The 23,751-nt window shown below is 36.8% G+C and overlaps 2 protein-coding genes across 7 annotated transcripts in view; one reads left to right on the top strand and one right to left on the bottom strand.

Annotated features, from left to right (window-relative positions):
- XRCC3 (X-ray repair cross complementing 3) overlaps positions 1–5,104 on the bottom strand; it is a 47,725-nt gene extending 42,621 nt beyond the window's left edge. For 3 of the 6 annotated variants that reach the window (XM_031953175.1, XM_031953174.1, XM_031953176.1), the window contains exons 1-2: positions 4,642–5,087; positions 2,415–2,487 (exon numbers count right to left, since the gene is read on the bottom strand). The gene's annotated coding sequence lies outside the window, so the exon portion shown is untranslated. Of the gene's footprint in view, positions 1–2,414; positions 2,488–4,641 lie in introns of all 6 variants that reach the window. The other 3 variants (XM_003756520.4, XM_012550167.3, XM_023504092.2) reach the window with 2 other exon arrangements.
- A 169-nt stretch (positions 5,105–5,273) lies between these two features.
- ZFYVE21 (zinc finger FYVE-type containing 21) overlaps positions 5,274–23,751 on the top strand; it is a 32,322-nt gene continuing 13,844 nt past the window's right edge. Inside the window, 5 exon segments of the mRNA XM_031953177.1 lie at positions 5,274–5,417; positions 5,419–5,472; positions 5,474–5,638; positions 20,772–20,822; positions 22,520–22,688. Of these exon segments, the coding sequence (XP_031809037.1) occupies positions 5,286–5,417; positions 5,419–5,472; positions 5,474–5,638; positions 20,772–20,822; positions 22,520–22,688 (571 nt within the window). The 5' untranslated portion in view covers positions 5,274–5,285.

Here is a 23,751-nt window from a genome sequence, read left to right as displayed (position 1 = left end):
TCTCCTCTGCCAAAGATATCTTCATAAAAAGCAAGTCTAACCACGTCACCCCTTCCTTCCACTCTTCCCCTAATTCAATAATTTCTAGTGGTTTCTTATTACCGTATTACCTTCAGGATTAAATAGAACATCCTATTTTTGGCTTTTAAAGCTCTTCATAACCTGGCCCTTCTCTCTTGTTCCAGTTTTCTTATAACCTACTCTTCTTTTCCCACATACTTGATGATCCAATGACATTGGCCTCCTTGCTACTATTTCTCAAAAAAGACACTGTCTTCTTACTTTATGTACTATCAAAAGTCTATTTCACATATGTCTGTTATTCTCAACCTTCTTTATTTCTATTTCCTAGCTTTCTTGGCTTCCTTCAGGTTTCAGCCAAAATCCTATCTTATATACGAAGTGTTTCTAGGCCTTCTTACTTCTATTGATTATCTCTAACTGATCCTATATACACCTTGTTTGCATATAGTTGATTATATTTGGTCTTCTCCATTAGACTATCAGTTCTTAAAGAGCAGTGATAGTTTTTGCCTTTATTTTTGTTTTTGTATTTCTGGGACTTAATACAGGACCTGCTACAAAGTAGGTGCATAATAAATGCTTGTTGATTAGACTTAGCAAGAAAAAATAAGTGTGGAATCACTGTTTATATCCTGCAAAGATGAGACATTCTATTGTCCCCTCATGAAAGATGACCAGACACATGAAAAATTATGAGTTATTCACCAAATGATAAAATGGTTAAAATATACGAGCAGTTTTCAAAAAAAAGAAACTTAAAAACTGCCATCTTCAAAACTGTTCAAATGTACTAATAATCAGAAAAATGCAATTAGAACAACTCTGAGGAAATGATATTAAAGCCAATTAGCAAAGAGAATTAATATGGCTAGGAACTAGACCTGGGCTTTTCAGGTAAAGAATTTTCTCAGAATTGTATAAATATGTTTACACATATTGGATTTAACATATATATATATTTTTTTATTATAGCTTTTTATTTACAAGATATATGGATGGGTAATTTTTCAGCATTACAATTGCAAGATCTTTTGTTCCAACTTTTCCCCTCCTTCTCCCTCCCCCCTCCCCCAGATAGAAGTTGACCAATACATTTAACATATATTTTAATATGTATAACATATAGTGGAGTGCTTGCCATGTAGGTGAAGGAGTTGGGGAAAGGAGGGGAAAATCTGAAACACAAGGCTACTCAAGGGTCAGTGTTGAAAAATTATCCATGCATATGTTTTGAAAATCAAAAATTAAAAAAAAAAAAAAAAAAAAAAGAATTTTCTCAGCCCATGCTAATCTATACTTTATCTGTAACTCACTGTCTTAGAAAACAGAGCTTTGAGAGGTAAAGTCACTTGTCCAAGATAATACAGATAAGCCTTGTGAAAGGTGGGCCTTGGACTTAGACTAGTTTCTAAGGCTAGTTTTCTTTTCACTTTTCCAAGCTGCCTCCCTAAAATGGAAAAAGAGAATAAATTTGAAGTTGAAGGATCTCTACAAAGATTTACACATTAATTAGATGCTGACAGAGAAGTAGTTCAACATTTTAATTTGCATATTTGCATATACATAAATTCAATAAAAACCATTGCATTGTTCCTATCGTTGAACTTAAGCCTCCATTCTTGGATTTATATCCCCAGAGGGCTGCTGATAGAAAAAAAAAAAAGACCTATATGTACAAAAATATCCATAGCATCATTATTTTTTATAACAAATACTAGAATCAAAATAATGTTGAATAACTAACAAATATTGGCTTAGTCAACAAAGTCATATAGAAAGAAAAGAGTGTTATAAAACAATCATATGCCAAAATTACTATTGCAATTTAAATAAAGACAACAATATTGGCCAAATACAAATTGTTACCATAATATCAAAGTTAAAGAACAGATCCATCATTTTTATTAGCAATATAATGAAGGACAATATAATGTAGAAAGCAAGTTCTATGAGATGCAATCATATGATTAAGCATGATTCTGCTTAACTGTTTTGGGGAAATGTACTTAGTTCTTAAGGAACTATATACTTGCTAAAAATTGTGGTCAATACAAAATGTTTACATTTTCAAAAATATTGCCAATGTGTATTTATTACAAGAAATCTGTTTTTTCCCCTAGGTTGGGGCATGGGAAAGATAAAAATAGATTTCTGTTTATTTAAAAAATAGACAGGTGGAAGAGATATAGATATAAAATGTTGAATGTACTTACCAGAGATGCCACTGTACTGTGAGTTTTAACTGTTTTACTTTGTTACAAAAGACTTCATGAAGTGGGAGTAATTTATAAATGTTCATAATGTAAAAACAAAATGTATCAAACTTAAACTTTGAAAAATTTTTGTTAAATGTTTCAATAATATCTTGTCCTTGACTTTATGGAGCTTACCTTGAAATCTGGTAGGCAGCTATATCGTCAGTACTTCAAAAAATTTATAACTTCACTGATATCAATACTCTCCCTACCAAAAAAAAAATCTTCCATTAAAAGTAAATATTTTCATGATTTGCTATGGGAAAAAAAAAAAAAACTGATCAACTGGTGGTTACTTTTCTAGTAATAAAGACCTCATGCACTTTGAAAGGTAGATCCTAAGACATAGTTTGTTCTCAAATTCTCCCCAGGTTGGTAGTGGCTTCCAGTATACTAGCATGGACTCCAAGAACCCCAGGGTCCCCTCCAATCTATAGCTTGTCACCGGAAGATTTTTGGTGGAGTTATACAGTGGACCCTTCAAAGTAGGTGCTTAACATATCCACAAAAAGGTTGATGATTCTTCCTCCTTTTCCTCATGTCCCTAGTATGTTGCCTGGGTTTTTCTTTGAAAAGTGTTACCTCCTTCCTAATACATTTGTGCTAACATACTGGGGAAAAACATGAGGGGAATTAGTTGCCATGGGAAAAAGTCAAGCAAAGAACTGCTGATATGAGGCATCAGGATAAATAGGGAGTAATGATAACAGAAGAAAAGAAGGTTAGAACTAGACTGGGTAGGCATCATTTTGCAATAGAAAGAATACTGGACTAGGAGTTAGGAGACTTGGATTTTGGTTCTGGGTTTGCCACTAACTTATTTTGTGTAAGTGGCATTCATTCTTTAGTACCCAGTTTCCTCATCAATAAAATAACAATGCTACATGATCATCAAGATTCCTTCTAGCTATTCAACATTACAATACCTATAATGCAGCATATTGGGGATGATGAGAAGTTTGATTCTTGTATAGAGGAATTATTGGATTAAATCGGTTCTTATCAGTTGCTGCCCTCAGGGAGTTTTAGTCTAATAAAAAGTTATCTATCACATAGCCGCTTAGCTGGACAGCTTTTTGAATATCTGCTTTTTATGTCTTATTTCATATTATGTTTTTTGCCCACAAAAGAATATCTCCATGCTATTCTAAAACTTCTCTTTTCTCTCAATAGCAGGTACTCTTAAAACTTGATGTCTTTTGCAATCCTGAGTATCAATCTTTTTTTTTTTTTTTAAAAGTCTTTAAAAGGTTTGTAGGCATCATCAGAATGCCAAAGACAACCATGACAAAAAAAGCATCGACAATCCCTTCTTTATCATTTACCACGGGTTCAAAGATCTTTTCTATGTCTCTATACTGTTGACTCCCAGATTTAATTATTTGGCAAAAACTCTGCCTGGGCATTCATCACACACACACACACACACACACACACACACACACACACACACACATACATACACACATACACTCTCTCTCATCATACACATGCGCACGCGCACACACACATATACACACACACACACACACTCATCATCACACACACGCGCGCACGCACACACACAACCCACACACACACACCCCATTTAATAAATGACCTCTGTCATTTATTAAATGACTTCTATAGATCAGGAACTGCCTTAGGTCCAGAGGATACAAAAACAAAAATTAAAATTGTTTACATCTATTGGGGGGGGGGGGGAGAGAAAAAGTATACAGATACAAGTTAACAAACACATATAAACAGAAACAAAGTAACCTTGGATGGGAGAGCAGCAATACCTAATTAGACCGGAAAAGGCCACCTGCAAAAGATAGCATTTGAGCTGAAATTAAAGTCTCATTGAAGGAAACCAATGACTCTGAGAGACAGAAGTGAATAGAGAGCGCATTTCAGATAGGAAGAGCAAATGAAAAGTAGAAGAGCCACCAAGTGGAAAGTCACATAGGAGGAATTGCAAAGTATGCCTGTCAAGTGGTGAACATGTAAAGGGGAGGGGGCGGGGGGAAGAATAGAAAGACAAGAAGGGGCCAGGTTGAGAAAAGCTTTAAATGCCAAATAGTAGAATTCATATTTTATTTAGTTTTCTCCCCGATCTGTTTTCTCCTACCTGTCAGTATTTTATCACCTTAGGCTTCCTCCTGAGACTTCTACTCTCTCCATATTCTCCACAAAACCTCCTAAGTTCCCAGTTTCAACTGTCATCTCAGGGCAGATGATTCCCAAATCTATATAATTCCAGCCCTAAACTCTAGCCCCATGTCTCCAAATGTCTCATGGACATCTGTCCCACAATCATCTCAAACTCCCCCTTAACAAAACTCATTATCTTCTCCTTCACCAACACTTTCTAACTTACTCATTTTTTCCAAGGACAGAATCCTCTTTTGACTCATCACTCTCGTTGAATTCCCATCTCGGATCAACTGCCCAGTTTCAGCTCCAGAATGACTTGGCTCCTCTAACTAAACCCTCAGTACCTAGCGCCCCTACTCCTAGGTGGCGTCCGATCTATCGCGTTTCCAACCCAACATACGCACACAACAGCGACCCTGCGGGGCTTAAAGAAGAGGTTCTCTGGGGCGGGACGTCATCCAGGACAGGTACCAGAAGGGATTCCCCCGGTGCTTGGGAAGCCCCATCTTCTGCTTCCCATGGTTGCCGCGAGAAGGCCCAACTCCAAGACTTGCGACGAGCCGCTCCCGACCCTGGGTATTTCTGGCACCCACCTCGTCATCCCGGAGCATCTCAAATACCGGAGTCGGCGCCCGACCCCGCACGCCATCCGTCAGCGCTGGGATCTATTTCCCCTCAACCCCGTTGGCGCGGTTCGTCATCCGCGCGGCGGCCCAGTCCAATGACGGACTGCGACTTCGCCTCCTCCAATCCCCTGCGCAGATGCCTTCGTGGCGCTGCTTGCTAATTGGCTTACTCTTCTTCTTTTAGCTTCTAGGGGAATAGCCCGCCTCCCAGCCCCGCCTCTCCTTCCCTGCGCATGAGCGGATGATGGGAGGTGCTTTAGCTCTGGATTGGTTAAGAGAAGACGAACGAGGGTGGAGCTGTAGTGGCTATTGGGCGGCGGGGTTCGGTGGGCGTGTCCATAGGGCAGCTGGGCAGTTCTGTACAGTGGGACGGGACACGGTGGCTAGGGTTGGAAAACTGTCCGCTGGGGCAGCTCTGGGCCGGACGGAGGAGCCATGTCCTCCTCGTCTGTGGCGGCCGCTGGCGGGGCGGCCCTGCGCCGCGATGGCAAGAAACTAGTACGCTCACCCAGCGGGCTGCGCATGGTCCCCGAGCACCGGGCCTTCGGCAGCCCCTTTGGCCTCGACGAACCGCAGTGGGTCCCGGACAAGGAGGTAATGAGGCGGAGGGATTTGTTGTTCCCGCGTCCCCTTCCGCCAGCCCCTCCCCTCCCCCACTCTCTCCCCTCGCTCCTCTCGCTCACCCCCTTCCTCCCGGTCTCCTACTCCTCACTCCCCAGCATCTTCTTCTCTTGGGCTCTCCAGGTGTCTCACAGCCTCTCTCCTCTGGGCTCCACTCCCCCCCCGTCACGTCCCTCCCACTTCCATGGAACTGGAGACTCCCGGAATCTCTGGAGTCGGGCGGTCCTCTCTAAGGAGACGGTCTAAGCCAGAGTTTCCTCCATTAGATTGGTAGTGGTGCTCCTCCAGGCTATGTTTGGACGCTTCTGATTCTGGGGAGCCCACCGCCTCTTCTGACAGACACTCACCTTTGGAACAGCTGTGATGGTTCTATTTGGGAGATCTTCCACCCTTTGCACTTTGTTCTGTTCTTTGGCTAACTTCTGTGAAGTTTGATTCCTCTTCCAGTGTTTGAAGCGGGTGCGGGGTCGGGAAAGGTCCATGTTAGGTTTCCCTGTTTTGTTTTCACCGGAGTAATTATTTTCATTCAGGCCCGGAATAGCATAATCTTACTTTCCTGGTCACGAGTTTTTCTGGATATTCGCTCCAGGAGCCAGAATGCCCCATCTTAAAATATGCCCTCCAAAAACCGAAGACTGTATTGTAGAGGTTTGACCAGGTCAAAGTAGAATGGAAATTATCATTTCCTTTGTTTCTGGATACAGTGCTTCTTGAAATGCAGCTGAAGATTGAATTAGTATTTTTGGATGCCACGTCAGAAGAGCTTCTACTCCCATCTCCCCCATCTTGTACTTGGATAAACAGTTTTTTGGAACCTAGGTGTAGAATCTCATTTTTCTCTTCAATTGCATCTCATTAGATTTGGCTTATCTTAGACTCTCAAGATCTATTTGAATCCTGACTGTCATCCATTGGATTAACTTTCCAGCTTTGCATCATCTGCAGCAGTAATTCTGTGCCTTCTTTCCATTCATTTTGGCAGACTTTTATTACATACCAAGTATGTACGGCTAAAAAAGACAAAAAATGAGGAAGAGGGGAAGGGATTGCCACCACCCTCAAGGAGTTTACATTCAACCTCTGGGTAAAAAGGTCACTAAATATAAACTGCAACCACACAACTTGGGGAACTAAGAGGATCTTCCCTTAGGAGGCACTTGAACTGAGTCTTTTTTTTTTTTTTTTAAATAATAGCTTTTTGTTTTCAAAATATATGTAAGATAGTTTTCAACATTCACTTTTGCAAAACCTTGTGTTCTAAATTTTTCTCCTTGCTTTCCTCTCACCCCCTCTCCTAAGTTATAGCAAGTAATCCAATATATGTTAAACATGTGCAATTCTTCTATACATATTTCCACATTTATCATGCTGCACAAGAAAAGTTAGATCAAAAAGGGGAAAAAAATAATAAAGAAAACAAGAAGCAGGCAAATCAGAAAGGTGAAAATGCTATATTGTGATCACATTCTGTCCTCCCAGTCCTCTTTCTGGATGCAGATGGCTCTCATGACAAGTCTGTTGGAATTGACTTGAATCAAAGTATGCACAGTTTCATAGCCCTTAGGGCATAGTGCCAGGTTGCTCTCCAGAATGGTTGGATCAGTTCACAACTCCACCCACAATATATTAGTGTCCCAGTTTTTCCACATCCTCTCCAACATTTATCATTATCTTTAAAGTTTTTTCATATGTCTAGAAATGGTTTTAATTTCTTCATCTGAAAATTGTCTGTTCATATCCTTTGACCAATTATCAATAAGAATATCAATTCTTATAAATTGAGTCAATTCTCTCTTTATTTTAGAAATGAGACCTTTATCAAAATACTTGGATGTAAAAATTGTCTGAACTGAGTCTTTAACAAAGTTAAAGATTCTGCTAAGATTTGCAGGAAATAAAAGGGCACATTTGGAGTAAAGGGATCAGCTTTTTACCAAGGCACCAAAACAGAAGGAATGCACAGTTCAAAATTATATAAAATAAGCCAGTTTGGCTGGAACAAGTTTATGAAGGATAATAAAATGAAGTAAGTTTGGAAAGGTAGGCAGGAGCCAGAATATAAAAGGTTTTAAATGCCTAGCCAATTATGTATTTGATCCTAGAGGTGATAGGGAGCTCCTGAAATTTAAAGAGTAGGAGCGTTCAGACCTGGGCTTTATTTAAAATTACTTAAGCAACTATATGGAGAATAGATTGGAGAGAGGAGGAATTTGAGGCAAGAAGATCTATTAGGGAGCTTTGCAATAGTCCAGGTAAGAAGTAATAAAAGCTTCAAGTAGGATGTGAGTCCAAGGAAGGAGACAGGTACAAGAGATGTTGTGATGGTAAAATCAACAAGTCTTAGCAACAGATTGTATATGGGAAATGAGGGGAAAGAAAATAAATAATGATTTGAAGGTAAAGGCAAAGGATGTACCATCAAGAGATGACTTCTGTTTTAGACATATTGTGCCTATAGGACAGCTGGATGGGAGTAGGGAGAGGGAACAGTTATTATTAAGAGCCTACTCTGTCAATAAAAAGGTTATTATTTTTTTTAAAGAGCCTACTATGTGCCAGGCACTGTGCTAAATGCTAAACAAATTTCTGTCTTATTTGGAGATATCTAGCAGGCAGTTGGAGATGTGGGAATGGCACTCAGGATAGAGGTTATGATTGGATCTGAAAGTTGGTTGCATAAAAATGCCTTATGGTAACTGATGTAATCACTAGGAGATACTGTAGAAAAGGGATTCATAATACCTTTTGTGTCATGGATCTCTTTGGCAGTCTGATAAAACCTGTGGACCCCTTCTCAGATTAGTGTGTTTAAATGTAAAAGAAAAGATAATAGAATTATAAGAAACCAATTATAAGTAATCGGAGTATTTTTTTTTAAATATTCACAGAGCTCAGGTTAAGAGTCACTACTGTAACAAGAAAAGAGCAAAGTACCAGCAGAATAGAAAGGATATTCACAGAGAGGAAGTAAATGATGATTCAACCATGGAGACTTAAGAATGAGTAAATAGAAACAGGAGGAAGGAAAATCAGAAATTTTCCTCTTCCAGGAGAAGGAAGAAGTTAAGAGCTGCAGGAAAGTTCAGGGAGGGTGAGTACTGAGAAAAAGCCAGAAGAACTAACAGAAAGATCTTTGGTAACCATGGAGGGAGCAATTTAAGCCAAATCATTTATTTTTTAAGCAGCCATACAGATGCCTGGGAACTTGCACTAGAGATCTTAGTTGACATGTAACAAAGACTGCTTTTTTTATCCATTCATTCAATCATTTCTAAATCTAACTCCATTTTTGTCTGGCTACATATTTTCCCTCTTGTTCACAAAGACAACTTGATAAAAGTTTAGGTAAACTATCTCTGAAGCACTCTGTTGACCTACCAATTTGACAATATTGTTAAAAAAAGGAAATGAGGTTCATTCATCTGGACTGGTGAGTTGATAATACTGGCTCTTTGTGATATCTGCTTTCTTTTCTAAATTTTCACAAAACAACTTTACTGCCAGGAATTTAAGTAGGACAATCTGATCTCTTTTGTATATGGTTCCCTCCTCTCTCTCTTTTTCTCTAAACATTAGGCTAACTTTCATTTCTTCAGTTCTATGGCATTCTCCATGATTTTTCATAGATTACAGATACTGACTTAGCACTCATACATTAAATTCTTTTGATATAATAGTGACTTGAACTTATCAAATATAAAAGAGCACTAAGTGCCCTTTTACTTTTTTCTACCTTGAGTTTCAAATCCATTTTAGCCAATTTTAGTCTGTGAAGTCAACGAGTATTAATTAAGTACCCTCTATGTACCAAGCACTGTGCCAAACCTTAGGGAGAGAAAGTGGGGGGTGGGGGTGGGAGGGGAACCCAACAGCCCACTAATAACAGTCCTTGCTCTGATCAGACCTGTAAGAAAGTTTATTGTGAAAGTATTCTGATGGAATTATTGGTTTGAGGAAAGAATTGAGAGTCTGTATTAATTTGGTAACAGTGAAGTAGGAAAAAATTCATAGGATAAATGTAGAGGTAGAATTGACAGGATTTCATTGACTAGTTATTAGAGATGTGGGAGAGAAGAGAGATCAAGATATTCTTAATGTTTTGATAATGGGAGACTGGGTGAATGATAGTACTATTAGATTGGCCCATTGAAGTTTTCCCCCAGTAAAGGCAAAATCATATTTTTGTAGAATAGCTTGACATGTATCTGAGTAGTGACAGTAGTAAAACCTTTTGTGCATTCAAAGCTACAGAAGTTGTTTTTTTTTTTTTCCCAATGAAATAACATCAAATACAACTTTTGAGTTCAATGATTGTCTCCTTTTCATTTAGTGTGAGTTTTTGATGTGATCCCTAAATTTGGTGCTAACTTGGTGCTGATAATATGATAGGTTTTACCTTTCTTATCTAGATTTTTCAATCTGGCATTCAAGGTATTCCCACAGTCAGACGCCCACCTACTTTTCCAGTTTTATCTCCCAATTCATTTCACATTTCCTAGACTACTTACCTTCCTTAAATGTACCCTAAATCTTCCTATTGTTGAATTTTAGCTAAAACTTTTTCCCCATAGAAAAGCACCTTTGACTCTCTCTAATTCATCAAAATCCCCATCATTCAGGACCTTCAGATATTAGTTTCTCTAGTTAACCTTGTATTTTTTTCTCTCTAGGGAAATTTCTCCTCTTGCTTCCATAGTATTTTTTTATATATCTTCTTGCTAAAGTTTATCTTACAGTTATTTTATATGTATTATGTTACTAGGTTGCAAGTCCTTGAGTTCCCAAACATTTCAGGACATTTTCTTCTTAATAAATAACTTACATTGATATTACACATAACTTCCTCACTCCTATTCATTCATGTATAGATTTTTTTCCTACTTCCTTATGCATCTAATCCTTGGTTACCTTCCTTACAACCTTCAGTTTTTTAAACCCCATTTTTAAAAACCATTCTTTTTTATTTTATGACAATTTATATATTTCAAGGCCCAGCTCAATTTATTTTGTATATATTGTATCTTTATTTGTGAACATATTTTATTCCCCAGTTAAGTATAAGTTTCTTGAGAACAGGAAGGACTCATTTTGGTATTTGTAAACAGCCCTTCTCCTCTCTCTTCCCCTCCTAATTCAGTGCCTGGAACTTTGTAGGTGCTTAATAAAATGCTTATTGGTAATTACAGCACATTACTGTGTTTCTAGCAGAGACATACACTTATTGTGACACTAGAACAATGTACATGATATATAAGAGATGATCATTTATTCAAAATTTTCTAGCTTCCTTGGCTATTTTTGAGGTCCAGTAAACTATTTGGGGATGTTGTTTGCTTTTATTTGTATCTTGTCACTATTAATGAAATTTGTTCAAATGATAATATTATAATTTAAATTATAGTTATTTGTATATATGTCTTACCTCCCTGAGGACTGGAATTGTGGCTTGGTTTTTTTTTTCAATAGGCACAGTAAAAAAAAGAAATCATGTCAAGACATCTTTCATCCAGCCTAGTACTTTAAATGGTGCTAAAGTAAGTTTTATGGGAATTCTGTAGTTATCCTTCTTGTTCTCCACCTATTAGGGATTTAACATACTGGAATTTAAACTCTTAGCCTTATTTACATTGTCAGTCTATTCCACTCTTTGCCATGCAGAAGTGTATATGTTTACTCCCTGCTCAATACAGTACCTGCAACTTTTGCAGATATAGCACATTAGGGCATTCTCTCATCCTCTATAATCCTTGTTCTTATCTAATTAGAGATTCTCTCCAAAAAGAAGCTTTCATTTGAGTCTTTCCAAATTGCAGTAAAAGCTATTGTACTTCAATACTGTAACAAAGCACTGTGCTTCAGATAAGCTGCTGTTTCTTGGCTGTGGATACCCAGGTTACAGCCTATCTATAAAAGATAGTTATGACCAGAAGATTCAGCACCCTAGGTGCTGTTGGTTGGCAGCAGATCCTAAAACATCTACTGGCTGACTTTGAAACTAAATTTATGATTTGTAATCAGACCAATAATCTAATCCTTTCCATTTTGTTAGATCAGCCAGAATTTGAGCTCTCTGCTACAGCTCTTAGAACACAGGGTCTACCCTGATGAGGAATAAAAGAATAATGTAATGCTTTGTTTTACATGTCTTAAATTTCCTCTTAAAAACTTGGGAAATTTAGATTTTTTCCAGGAGAAAGATAAGGGCTAATTTTATAGATTTAGGAGCTCTTTGCTAAAGGTGATAGAACTGATTCTTTTCTGTTTTGTTTATTTATGTCTGTTTTGTTTGTCTATTAAGAAGTAGGAAAGCAAGTTTGCCTCTGCTCATACATAGCACATATGAGTGTGCATTTCATAGCAGATATATTTCATTAGTGCTGTTGGTTGAATTGATTTGTCTCCTTTTGCTCTAATTCTTGTCATACTTTGTACTTCTTTGCCCACATGACTTCACTTAACTTCCTTCATACCTGTTTCCATTAATCAGACCTTGTGGGCCCAATTCCAGAGACTTTGGCCGCTTGTGTAAACTAGCTCCCTGTATTTAAGTTGTTGCCCTTTTAAAATACTCTCTTAAGAGGTAAAATATGCTTAAAGTTGGGACTTTGATTTATTTGGATGATATTTCAAAATAATCTGATATGAACTCAAGGCCTTGTTTGCTTAAAATAGTGTTAAAGTTAATTCCTATACTCTGAGAGTTTTCTGATTTTCATTTCCATCTTCTAAAATAGCTCTTTTACTATACAGAAAAATGAAAGATAAAAGCCTGAAGTAGACTAGTACCAGTGTTATTGTCCCATTACTACTGATTTGGTCATTTTAGTGATTTTTGAAAAATTAATTTTTATTTATATTAAACTCATTATTTATTCTTCTTATTTCACCTATACTTCCAAATATGTCCTTCCCTCTTTCTCTACCTAAAGAATTATCAAAAAGGTTATGTTTTGGAAGTCTTATTTGTCTCCTTAAATCATGCCTCCTGTTATTCCTCAGTTTCTTTATCCTTTTAATGAACTGCTTTAATTGCTAACCAGGTCCTCTTTAATGTGGATGAATTCAGGAAATGAAAATTACAGGTTTCTACATCAAAGGCTAGAAGAAAACTCAGAAGTTTCTAGGCCAACCTCCTTACTTTATAGGTGAGGAAAGTGGGATCAAGAGAGGAGAAGTGATTCATTCAATTACATGAGTAATAAGTGGTAAATCGAACATTGGAGCTTATGCAAAGAGTCTTATGATGTAAGAATTGGAAGAGACTCCACCAGCCATCAGGTGCTACCTATATACAGACAGAGCATCCACTAACAATCAAAAAGGGATGTGCTGCCTCTTCTTGAAGATTGCCAAGGAGAGGGAACCCAGGTCAGCTCTTTTTACTTTTGGACAGTTGGAATTGATGGAACTTTTTTCCTAATAGTAAGCCTAATTGGCTTCTTTGGGATTTCTGTCCATGGCTCTTGATTCTGCCTGCTAGAGCCAAACATAATAAATTAATATCTCCTCCACATGCTAGCCTTTCATAATGACATGAATTCAAGGACTTTAATCCTTCTACTTGCTCTATTTTGACATTGTATTTATCAGTAACCTATGGTGGACAGAACTGGACATAGTATTCCAAAGGTGATCTGATAAGGGCAGCCCAAGATTAGTTTTTTGGCTTCTACATCACACTGCTAATTACTGTGTGCTTGTATTCTACCAAAACCCCTGAATCTTTTTCAAAATCATTCTTGTCTAACCATGCTTCCCCAATTTAATACTTGCAAAATGGATTATTTTTATACTTAAATGCAAGATTATTTTTATTCCTATTGAATTTTACTTTTTCAGTGCTCTAGCTTGTCAGTATCTTTTGGATCCTGATGGTCTACCTTTATTTTAAGTTTTCCCTCCCAGTTTTGTATCATATGCAGATTTCATGAGCCATCATTTTTACTTTTATCCAAGTCATTGATAAAAAAAGAAAAGTCAAAATTTTCATTTTTTTATTTAAAGCTTAAATAGAAAAAATGTAAAAAACAAAAAGGAAAAAAAATTGGAATGTGCCAGCAGAACATATGAGAAGATTCAAAATATGTAATAATAAATTTTCATTTCCAGAAAACATATATAATAATAAAACACTTGTATTCAAAACTGACCTTCTTTCCTTCCTTGTAGGTTTTCTTTTGTTCTCTCTGTCTACTTTTTACTTTATTCTTTTTTTCCCCTTCTTCCCCCCCTTCCCCCATCTCTCCTATGCAGGCTACAGTTAAGCACAATTATATTTATGTTTGGGAATGAGAAATACACACACACACACACACACACACACACACTTACATATATATGCATGATCTCTTGTTTCCTATCCCTGCTAATTCTTTTACTTTATTTCTACATGCTAACCTTCCTTGCTATTTCTTAACCTTCCTCCCACACCCCAATAATCCTTCCTATATCCTCTCCCCCCATCACTTCCTTCTCCTTTATCCCTTTCCCATTCATCTGCACACTTTATCTCATGCCTGTTAATCTGCATATCCTTCTATAACTCACCTTATACTATTCCCTCACCTTCTTATTTCTTTATAGATTTCTGGAGGGTGTTATAACTTTCTTGGTGTGTGTGTGTGTGTGTGTGTGTGTGTGTGTTTTGTTTCCTTTTTTTCCCGCCATTCCCAAAGTGAGTAAGATTTCAGAAATACCAGCACTCCTCTTTTATCTAATTCCTCTGTAATGGTTCTTGCACTCACACCTCATTTGTATAGCATAATTACTGTTTTTATTTTTCCCTATAGAGGGAGGGATACTAAAGAGTGAGAGCTGGGTGATGCAAGTGGGACCAGTAAGTTTAATACTAGGGAAGGGGGGAAGGAGGGCAAGAAAAAGAAAAGCATAGTCTGGGGATATTAGGATGGCAGGAAACACAGAATTAGTAATTCTAACCGTAAATGTGAATGGGATAAACTCTCCCATAAAGAGGAGGCGGATAGCAGACTGGATCAAAAGTCAGAACCCTACAATATGTTGTTTACAGGAAACACATTTAAAACAGGGAGATACATACAGAGTAAAGGTAAAAGGCTGGAGCAGAATCTATTATGCTTCAGATGAAGTAAAAAAAACAGGGGTAGCCATCCTTATCTCAGATCAAGTTCAAAAGCAAAAAATTGATCTAATTAAAAGAGATAAGGAAGGAAACTATATCTTGCTAAAGGGTACTGTTTTTTCCTACACCATGTTGCTTTTCATAATCACATCATACTCATCTCTAGTCCATTCTTTCTTTTGGACTACTAATGACAGTCTTAGACATATGGTTTATCCTTCCACATGTAAAACATAAATAGTTTGTTCTTAATGAGTTCCTTGAAATTAATCTTTGATGTAGGCTCTTATATGTTAAATTTTCTATTGAATTCAAGTTTGTTTGCAACAAAATCCTGAAACTTTGACATTTTACTAAATGACCTTTTTTTTTTTTCCACGCAATAGTATACTTAATTTTGCTGTATATAATATTTTCTGCCACAACCTTAGTACTTTTGATCATTGACATATAATATTCCAGGACTTAACAGTATTTTATTGTAGTTAGGGATAAGTCTTGTATGACTCCTTGTGGTGTTTTTGTTCTTTAAAATAATAATAGTTCTCTCTGAGAGAGAGGTTTCTCGGGGAGGTTTTCTGGAGGCAGCCTTAGTTTCAGTTACAATCAATAATTACTCCAAAATGCAGCCAGCTGGTAAAAATGCAAACATTTATTTTCTCCTTCCAAAATAGCCCGGTTAGTTGAGGCCTATCTCTCTGCTTGGTTCTAAGAGCTCTTGCAGCTTTATCCTTGGCTTCTGCCTCTGCTTTCTTCAGCCTCCAGCCAACACCAAGGTGGAAGATGCAATGAATCTCTCTTGCCTCTGAGAGAGGGCTTTTGGCTCTCAGTCTCCCAGAGTGCTGAATCTCCAACCCCTGGGAATGTTCCCAAGTAAAAACTCTTGAGTGGCTCACTGAAGCTGTATTTATGCTGCTTCTCCGAGAGTAGGATTGTGGGATATCTCCCAGCGTGCTCTCTGGCCCTAAGAGCTTCAAGGGAGGTGTGAATTAGGATATCTCATACTAAACCCTGAAATCTCACAAACGTGTGAACTCCAATGAGTACTTAAATACTTCTTGCTTATAAGAGCTCTCTAAAGAGCTTGTGTGAACACAAGCATTATCGTCTATCAGTTGCACTTCATACCTTGTTTCAAGTTCTGGCCCATAACATCTCCTCGGAGGATAGATTAATCATACTGAACCATGCTAAATTAGATAATTATTGTCTCTATCACCTCTAATGACTTAACAGTTTATAAAGATTCCAACATCTCCTAATTGTAGCTCCAACATATTTTGGTTGCTTTTGTTGTTGTTGCTTGTAAAAATTTCTCTTTCATCTTTGATGTTGCTTTGAAAAGTTTCAAAATTTAGGAATGATGGTTCCATATGTTTTCCTTGTAGGATCTCAGGTGGTGGTAATTAGATTTTACTGTTTCTACTTTTACCTCTTATTCTTTCACTTAAGATCAGTTTTCTTTAATTATTTCTTGTATTGTATCTAGGTTCTTTTTTGGATCATAGTTATTTTCTTCTTTAAGATTCTGTAATCTTTTCTAATTGGTTGACTTTTCATAATCTTGTTTTTCTTGAATGGTTCTTCCTTCCTTCCTCCCTCCTTCCCTCCTTCCTTCCTCCCTCCTTCCCTCCTCCCTCCTTCCTTCCTTCCTCCCTCCTTCCCCCATCTTTCCTTCCTTTCCTCCTTCCTTCCTTTCTTCTTCCTTCCTTCCTTCCTTTTTCCTCAATCTCTTTCATTTTATTTTTAAAGGTTTTTTTGAGTTCTTTTATAAATACTTTTGGGGCAGGTAACCATTTAATATTACTCTTAGGGTAGGAAAGTCTTTTATTTCTGTATCCTCTTCTGAAGATTAACCCTGGACATCTTTATTTACATAGTAACTTTCTATGGTTAGGCTCTTTCTTCTTCACTTGCTCACTATTATTATTTTTTAATAAGAGTTTGTTAGGGTAATCACCTCTAATTCTGGGTGAGGAAATGATGTCTCTGGCTTCATTTCAGTTTTTCCTTCTGTCTTGGAACCCAAAACCAAGAACTCCATCTTCCTGTAAAGTGCCTTCAGCTAGCAGCTTCCCTGCCCCACTGCTTCTTCACTCATCTGCGCAACTGGGCCTGGCATTGCCTATCAGTGGAGGTTCCTTCAGTTTTCCTGGGCTTGGACTCCTGATTCCTCACACTGTTTGGGGAGGTGAAAGTTCCTGTTGCTGGGGTTGAGTTTGCCTCTGAACCCAGGTAGCCCTAGGACTTTCCACTTGTTGTTTCGGTGGGGCTAGCCTAGAAGTGTTTATACTTCACAGGCTAAACTTATGTTCTGGAGTCTTTCTTAGGGACTTCTCTGGTTGTACCCAGAGGACCTGTGTTCCCTAAGTCTTATTTGTTTTTCACCAGTCTACAATTTTGTTTGTGGGAGAAATCTGGAGAGCTTGGAATTTTCTTACCTATTCCACTGTCTCTCTACAATCCTTTCCAAAAATATTAAATGGGTCATTAGCATTTACAGACAAATTCATGAGATTTCTGAACCTTTGGAAACCATAAAATAATCTGGCAGCCAGAGGTAGTTATGCTGCTGAGGGGTGAGATGGGATTTTCTATCAAAAGATTCATTTTACCAATAAAAATGACATACCCAAGGTCATGCATGGATGGCTAGTGGCTGAGCCAGTATTGTTTTTTTGTTGTTTTCTTCTTATTACAGCTTTTTATATATAAAACATATGCATGGGTAATTTTTCAACATTGATCCTTACAAAAACTTTGTTTCAGCTTTTCCCCTCCTTCCCTCCACTCCCTCCCCTAGATAGCAGGTAGTCCCATACATGTTAGATATGTTAAAGTATTAAAATTAAAGTTAAATACAATATATGTATACATATTTATATAGTTATCTTGTTTGAACCAGTATTGTTACTATGATACTTGCCTCTCACAACCACTCTGAAATAAATGGGGTGTTATTCTTATTTTACATAATAGGAAACTGAAGGTTATACAAGTTGTCATTTGGCCATAGTCTCATAGCCACTAAGTGTTAAGAGATGGGATTGGAACTGGGTCTAGTATAACAGCTATAACATATGTTCCTTTTGGCCCTTTAGATTTGCAAAAGCACACATATCCCCATTAACATCGGAGCAAGTTAAACGGGTTTTGGTTGGGGTATTGATTTTTGGTTGTTATTGGGGTTTTTGAATGATGTTTTGTCTCAGCATTTCAATCATGGTCTTTATGGTGATACCTGAATGGATTCACTTGGGAAATTTGTATCATGTGTGAGAGAGATCTTAGCAATTAAAATGGTAGTCATTCATGGTATGAAGCATACATGCAAAGCACTAAGAATTCCAGAATAAAAAAGGGCATATATTTGGAGCAGCTTGTTGCCCCATAACTAGGGTTAGAGTTTTTTATTGGAAAACTTTGATTTAATTCATCAAATTTAATAATATTTAACTCTACATCAAAGGAATTCAGTATAATTTAATCCTCTTTAGTAAAGTTGTAACTTAACTCCTCAAAATTTGTTTTTGAATCTTTTATAAGTAGAAAAACTACAGGCTTCAGTAGTTTGATGAAGATTATTAAGTCATTAGCAAAGTAAGCTTCTTAAGAGCAAGATTAAAATTGATTTCTTTTGTTTTTCTATAGCCTTTTTCTAGAATATTCTACTCCTTTCCCAAGAATCATTCCTCAAAAACTAACCAGAGCATCACCCAAATTCTACCATAATTGGTTCCAAATTTTTCTCCCTCTCTTCTCTCCTGCCCCCTACCCAAGACAGCAGGCAATCCATTATCAGCTAAACATGTTTAGTTTTTCTAAACTAAATATTTATTATGTATGCAAAAACAACAACAACAACAACAACAAAAATGAGATCAGAAGGGGGAAAAAACAAGGGGAAAAAACCACCAGTAAATAAACAACAAAAAAAAGATGAAAATCATATACTTTGATCCATATTCAGTCTCCATAATTCTTTCTCTGTTTGTGGATGGCACTTTCCATCATAAGTTTATTAAAATTGCCTTGGATTACCTCCTTGTCTGATAGAAGAGCAGCCAGCTCTTGCTTAATATTCTTTCATACTCCCTAATACTTATCTTTAAAAAAAAAAAAAAAAAAAAAAAAAGGAAGAAACAAAAACTAACACAAAACTATCAAATAGTTTATTTGAGTTAACTATTCTATGGCTATTTCCAAGCTACAAATTTTGGAACTAATTTCGACTTTAAAGTCAGATAAAACTTAATAATTAGAGATATTTAAAAGTATATTGGGTAGTCTTGGAAGTTAGGGCTTCCCCTTCATTGGAAATCAAGGAAGAATAGCATAGTAGAGATACATTGCTGGTAGAATTGTGAATGAATCCAACCATTCTGGAAAGCAATTTGGAACTATGCTCGAAAAGTTATCAAACTATGCATACCCTTTGATGCAGCAATGTTACTGTTGGGCTTATATCCCAAAGAGATCTTAAAAAAGGGAAAGGGACCTATATGTACAAAAATGTTTGTGGCAACCCTGTTTGTAGTGGCTAGAAACTGGAAACTGAGTGGATACCTATCAATTGGAGAATGGCTGAATAAATTGTGGTATATGAATGTTATGGAATATTATTGTTCTGTAAGAAATGACCAACAGGATGATTTCAGAGAGGCTTGGAGAGACTTACATGAACTGATGCTAAGTGAAATGAGCAGAACCAGGAGAGCAGATGCTCAATTCTCTTGGACATGGCTCTCTTCAACAGTGAATTGATTCAGACCAGTTTCAGTTGTTCAGTGATGAAGAGAGCTGTGTACACTCAGGGAGAGGACTGTGGGAACTGAGTGTAGACCACAACATAGCATTTTCTCTCTCTCTGATGTTGTTTGCTTGCATTTTTGTTTTCCTTCTCAGGTTTTTTTTTTCTTTCTTAGATCCGATTTTTCTTGTGCAGCAAGATAACTGTATGGATATATATTTGTGTGTGTGTATGTGTGTGTGTATACACATACATACATACATATATATATATATGTGTGTGTGTGTGTATATATATATATATACACACACACACATATACATATTATATTGGATTTAACATATATTTTAACATGTATTAGAATACTTGCCATCTGGGTTGGGGGTGGGGGAAAGGAGGAGAAAATTTGCAAGGTTGGAAGGCAAGGGTCAATGTTGAAAAATTACCCATGCTTATGTTTTGTAAATGAAAAGCTGTAATTAAAAAAAAAAAATTGCATAGTACAAACAGCACTGCATTTAGAGTTAAAGGATTTGGATTCAAATCTGGCCTCTATTCCTTATATTACCTCTCTGAACTTTAGCAAGTCTTAACATCTCTGGACTTTAATTTTCTCATCTGTAAAATGAAGGAGTTGGACTAGGTAACCTTTGAAGTCCTTTATGATTCTAAATCTACAATCTTCAAACAAAGGATAGCTGTCCATTTGTTGAATGTGTATAGTAGGGACTCTTTTGGGAATATGGCTTAGACTATAGTCTAGATGGCTGTTGAGATCTTTTTCAATTCTAAAATTCCATAGTTCAGTGTTCTAATCCTTTTTATATGTGGATAAAACTCAGAATTTATTTTAAAATTCTTGTGTCCATAATGAGCCACTAGTGTAACCTATTGGTAATGTTTTTTTGACTTTAAGATTTGCTAATACAGAAAGTTTTGTTTAGTACAAGCAGAACTAAATCTTGTTTATATTGGTCCTGAATTCTGTGGCCAGAATTATATAATTGTTATATAACATACCATAGATGCATAATCTACTAAGCCTCCCTACTGTGGCCTAAGCAGCTTTAAATAGCAGGGATTATCGTTTTTTCTTAAAAGGAGGAAACCCCTTTACCATTTATTTAGCTGGGGTCAAAAGCTCTGGGGAGAAGCTTGTCCTCCTGAATTAGTTTTCCTGACTTTAGCCTCACACTATTGAGTAAAAACCCTGACATCAATCCTGCACTATTTTACATCGTCTTCTTTTTTCTTAGTGTCCAAGATGTATGCAGTGTGACATCAAGTTTGACTTCATAACCAGAAAGGTAAGATAATGTTAAGAAACTGTGACATCAGGGAGAGGGAATTGAGTTAGTGATATGTTCATGTTTTTGGTGGAGGATTATTCCTCTGTGCAGATACTGGTATTGTTTGACTTGCCTTTACAATTCTTTAGTAAAACCCCAAATAATGTAATAAATAAAGAATATACATACACACACACAAATATATATCTCTGTGTGTTTGTGTGTGTGTGTGTGTGTATGAATGTATGTATGTGTGTTTGTAGGAGAGTAATATGGGTGGAGATAGCTAGATGGCTCAGTAGATAGACTTGAGTTCAAATTTGGCTTCAGATAACTTCCTAGCTATGTCCCTTAATCTCTATTTACCTTACTCCACTGGAGGAGGAAATGGTAGACCACTCTAGTGTCAAGAAAAACCCACATATTACTAGCATTTATTTGCTCAGTGGGATCACGAAGAGTCAGACACAGTTGAACAACAAATAAAAAATATGTCTTGGTATAGAGTTACTAACAGTACTGATTCAGAATTTACAAATGAAAAAACTATTCAGTTAGCCAATTCTGAATCCTTAGCATTAAAAACAATTATTGCAAAAGTAACCAGTGCTGTCCTCTATATGTGGGAGATACTGTATTGTGAAGCAGTCTATAAGCATTTTTAAGATGCCTATTCTGTGCCAGGCACTGACTGCTGAGTGCTGGGAATACAAAGAAAGGCAAAAAAGGAGTTGCTGTTCTCAAGGGGGTCCTAGGCTTACAGTTTTAATTTCATTTTATCCATATATCTGGGAGTAAAAATGAAAACACTTCCATTTTAAACAATGTTATCAATTATTTCTTCTTCCCTTGAGTTCTCTGCATTCTATCTAAATCTGAACATCAAGGTTTGTAAACAAGAACATAATATAGAGCGAAGGACTTTGGAGGCAGAGTACATGGGTTTGAATACAGATTTTGCTCCTTGCTTAAGGACTTTAAAGGTGATAAATCATTTCCCCTGCATTGATTCTCAGTTTTGTCATCTATAAAATGACAGGACTTGAAATTTTGTTATATTTTCAGTGGTAATAAAAGGTTTCCCTATCACTAGATGTCTTTTGAACAGAGATAGATAGAATCATCACTTGTCAGGGTTGCTATAAAGGTTTTCCTACATGGGACAGAAGATTGGACTCAGTGACTTTTAAGACCTTTTACAAATCTAAAATTTTGTGATTCAAGTTGAAGAACGCTATCTATTCTGGACATTGGAGGAGAAAGAACTACTTTTGTAGGCATTTTCATGGCACTTGGAGCACAAAGACAACTGAATGATCACAAAAATAGCCCATTCATTTTATAGCCGAGAAAACGAAAGCCCAGAGAGGGGAACTCATAATGTTGGTGAATAGCAAAAATGAGATAAAATATACACTTAGAATTCTTGCGTAAGCATAATGAGTTTGAGGCCTTCATTAATTTTCATTTTCATGACTAACTGGCTGACCTTGACCATAAGTGTGATTTTTAAGAAGTGGTTTCTATTTTGATGCAATCATTTTTAGATGGTTGCTAAATCAAGCATTGATGATGGCGTTTTCAATATTTGGTCCTGAATAACTTGTCTTTTATCATCTGTTCATTTTCTGTCTGTACTTCCCCATATTTCCACACTTTTGCCCAATTGCAAATTTTCCCTTTGCTAACTAATGACCTCTTGGTTCTTTGCCCAGCATCACTGTCGCCGTTGTGGGAAGTGTTTCTGTGATAAATGCTGCAGCAAGAAAGTACCTTTGCCTCGGATGTGCTTTGTGGACCCTGTACGACAGTGTGCAGAATGTGTGCTTGTGTCTCAGAAAGAAATGGAGTTTTATGACAAGCAACTCAAAGTGCTCATGAATGGTAAGTCTTATTTGGGTCCTTGGTCTGAATGGCTTGCATCTTCAGTCTTATTAAGACAAGAAGATTAATATCTATGTTTTGTGTGCTTCCCTTTCTTATACTTCCTTCCCTCACATTTTTTCCCATGTTTTGCTTTGTTCAAAAGCTTTGTTACTCAGTTCCCTCTTCAAAAAGACATGTATTTAAAAATTGTTTTGTCTTATTGCTTTTGCATGTGGAAGGGATTATAATGTGACCCCATCATGATGTTGCCTGCTCCAAACAGTTCTTTTCCTGGATATGTAAAAGATTCTTTTTTCCATAGATCACCTTCTGTCCCTTAATGTGGGCTTTGACAGAATGAGCAGTTGTCAGTGACTTATTATCTCCATTGTAGATTCCCCCATTATATTAATTTTTTCCTAAACTTGCTTCTTTTCCAAACTTTCCTATTTCTATTGAGAGTATCACTGTCCTTCTCATTACTGGGTTCATTAACATCCATGTCATCTATTCTTCATTCTTCCACTTCCCACAAATAGTCAGATGCTAAATATGATTTCTCCAGAATATCTTTCATATCTCTGTTGTTCTTCTACTTCAGGCCCATATCATATCGGGTATTGAAATAATTGCCTCCTAGTTGACTTCCTTGCTTTATACTATTCTCCTGTCAGCCCAAAGAGATTTCTTAAAACCGTAGTCTGAATATGTCATCATTACCCTTTTCATCAAACTCAAATAGATCCTGTTGGTGCTAAGATTAAATATGTTTCACTATCTCGTCCTTTAAAAATGTCTAAGTTGTATAATTAATATCTGTATTTGTTTAGTAGGATAATGTATGAGTATATACAGGGGGAAATTTGGGTAATAATTGTTACATGATCAAAAAAGTGTGGAGACCAATATTCTAAGTCAGAAGTTTCAAATAGGCATTTCACAATATTCAGTGTAGGCTGAAACAGATTAAAATTTAATGGAAACTATTTAATGAAATAAAAATACAATAAAACATAGTGCTAATAATTGGCTTTTTAAATCAATATGAAACCACAGGGATCATGGAACACCAGGTGACTCC

Source organism: Sarcophilus harrisii, chromosome 2 (assembly GCF_902635505.1).
Source record: "Sarcophilus harrisii chromosome 2, mSarHar1.11, whole genome shotgun sequence".
In the NCBI taxonomy this organism is placed as follows: Eukaryota; Metazoa; Chordata; class Mammalia; order Dasyuromorphia; family Dasyuridae; genus Sarcophilus; species Sarcophilus harrisii.
Note: the sequence above shows the minus strand (reverse complement) of the source record. Positions and strands in the feature narration are given on the sequence as shown.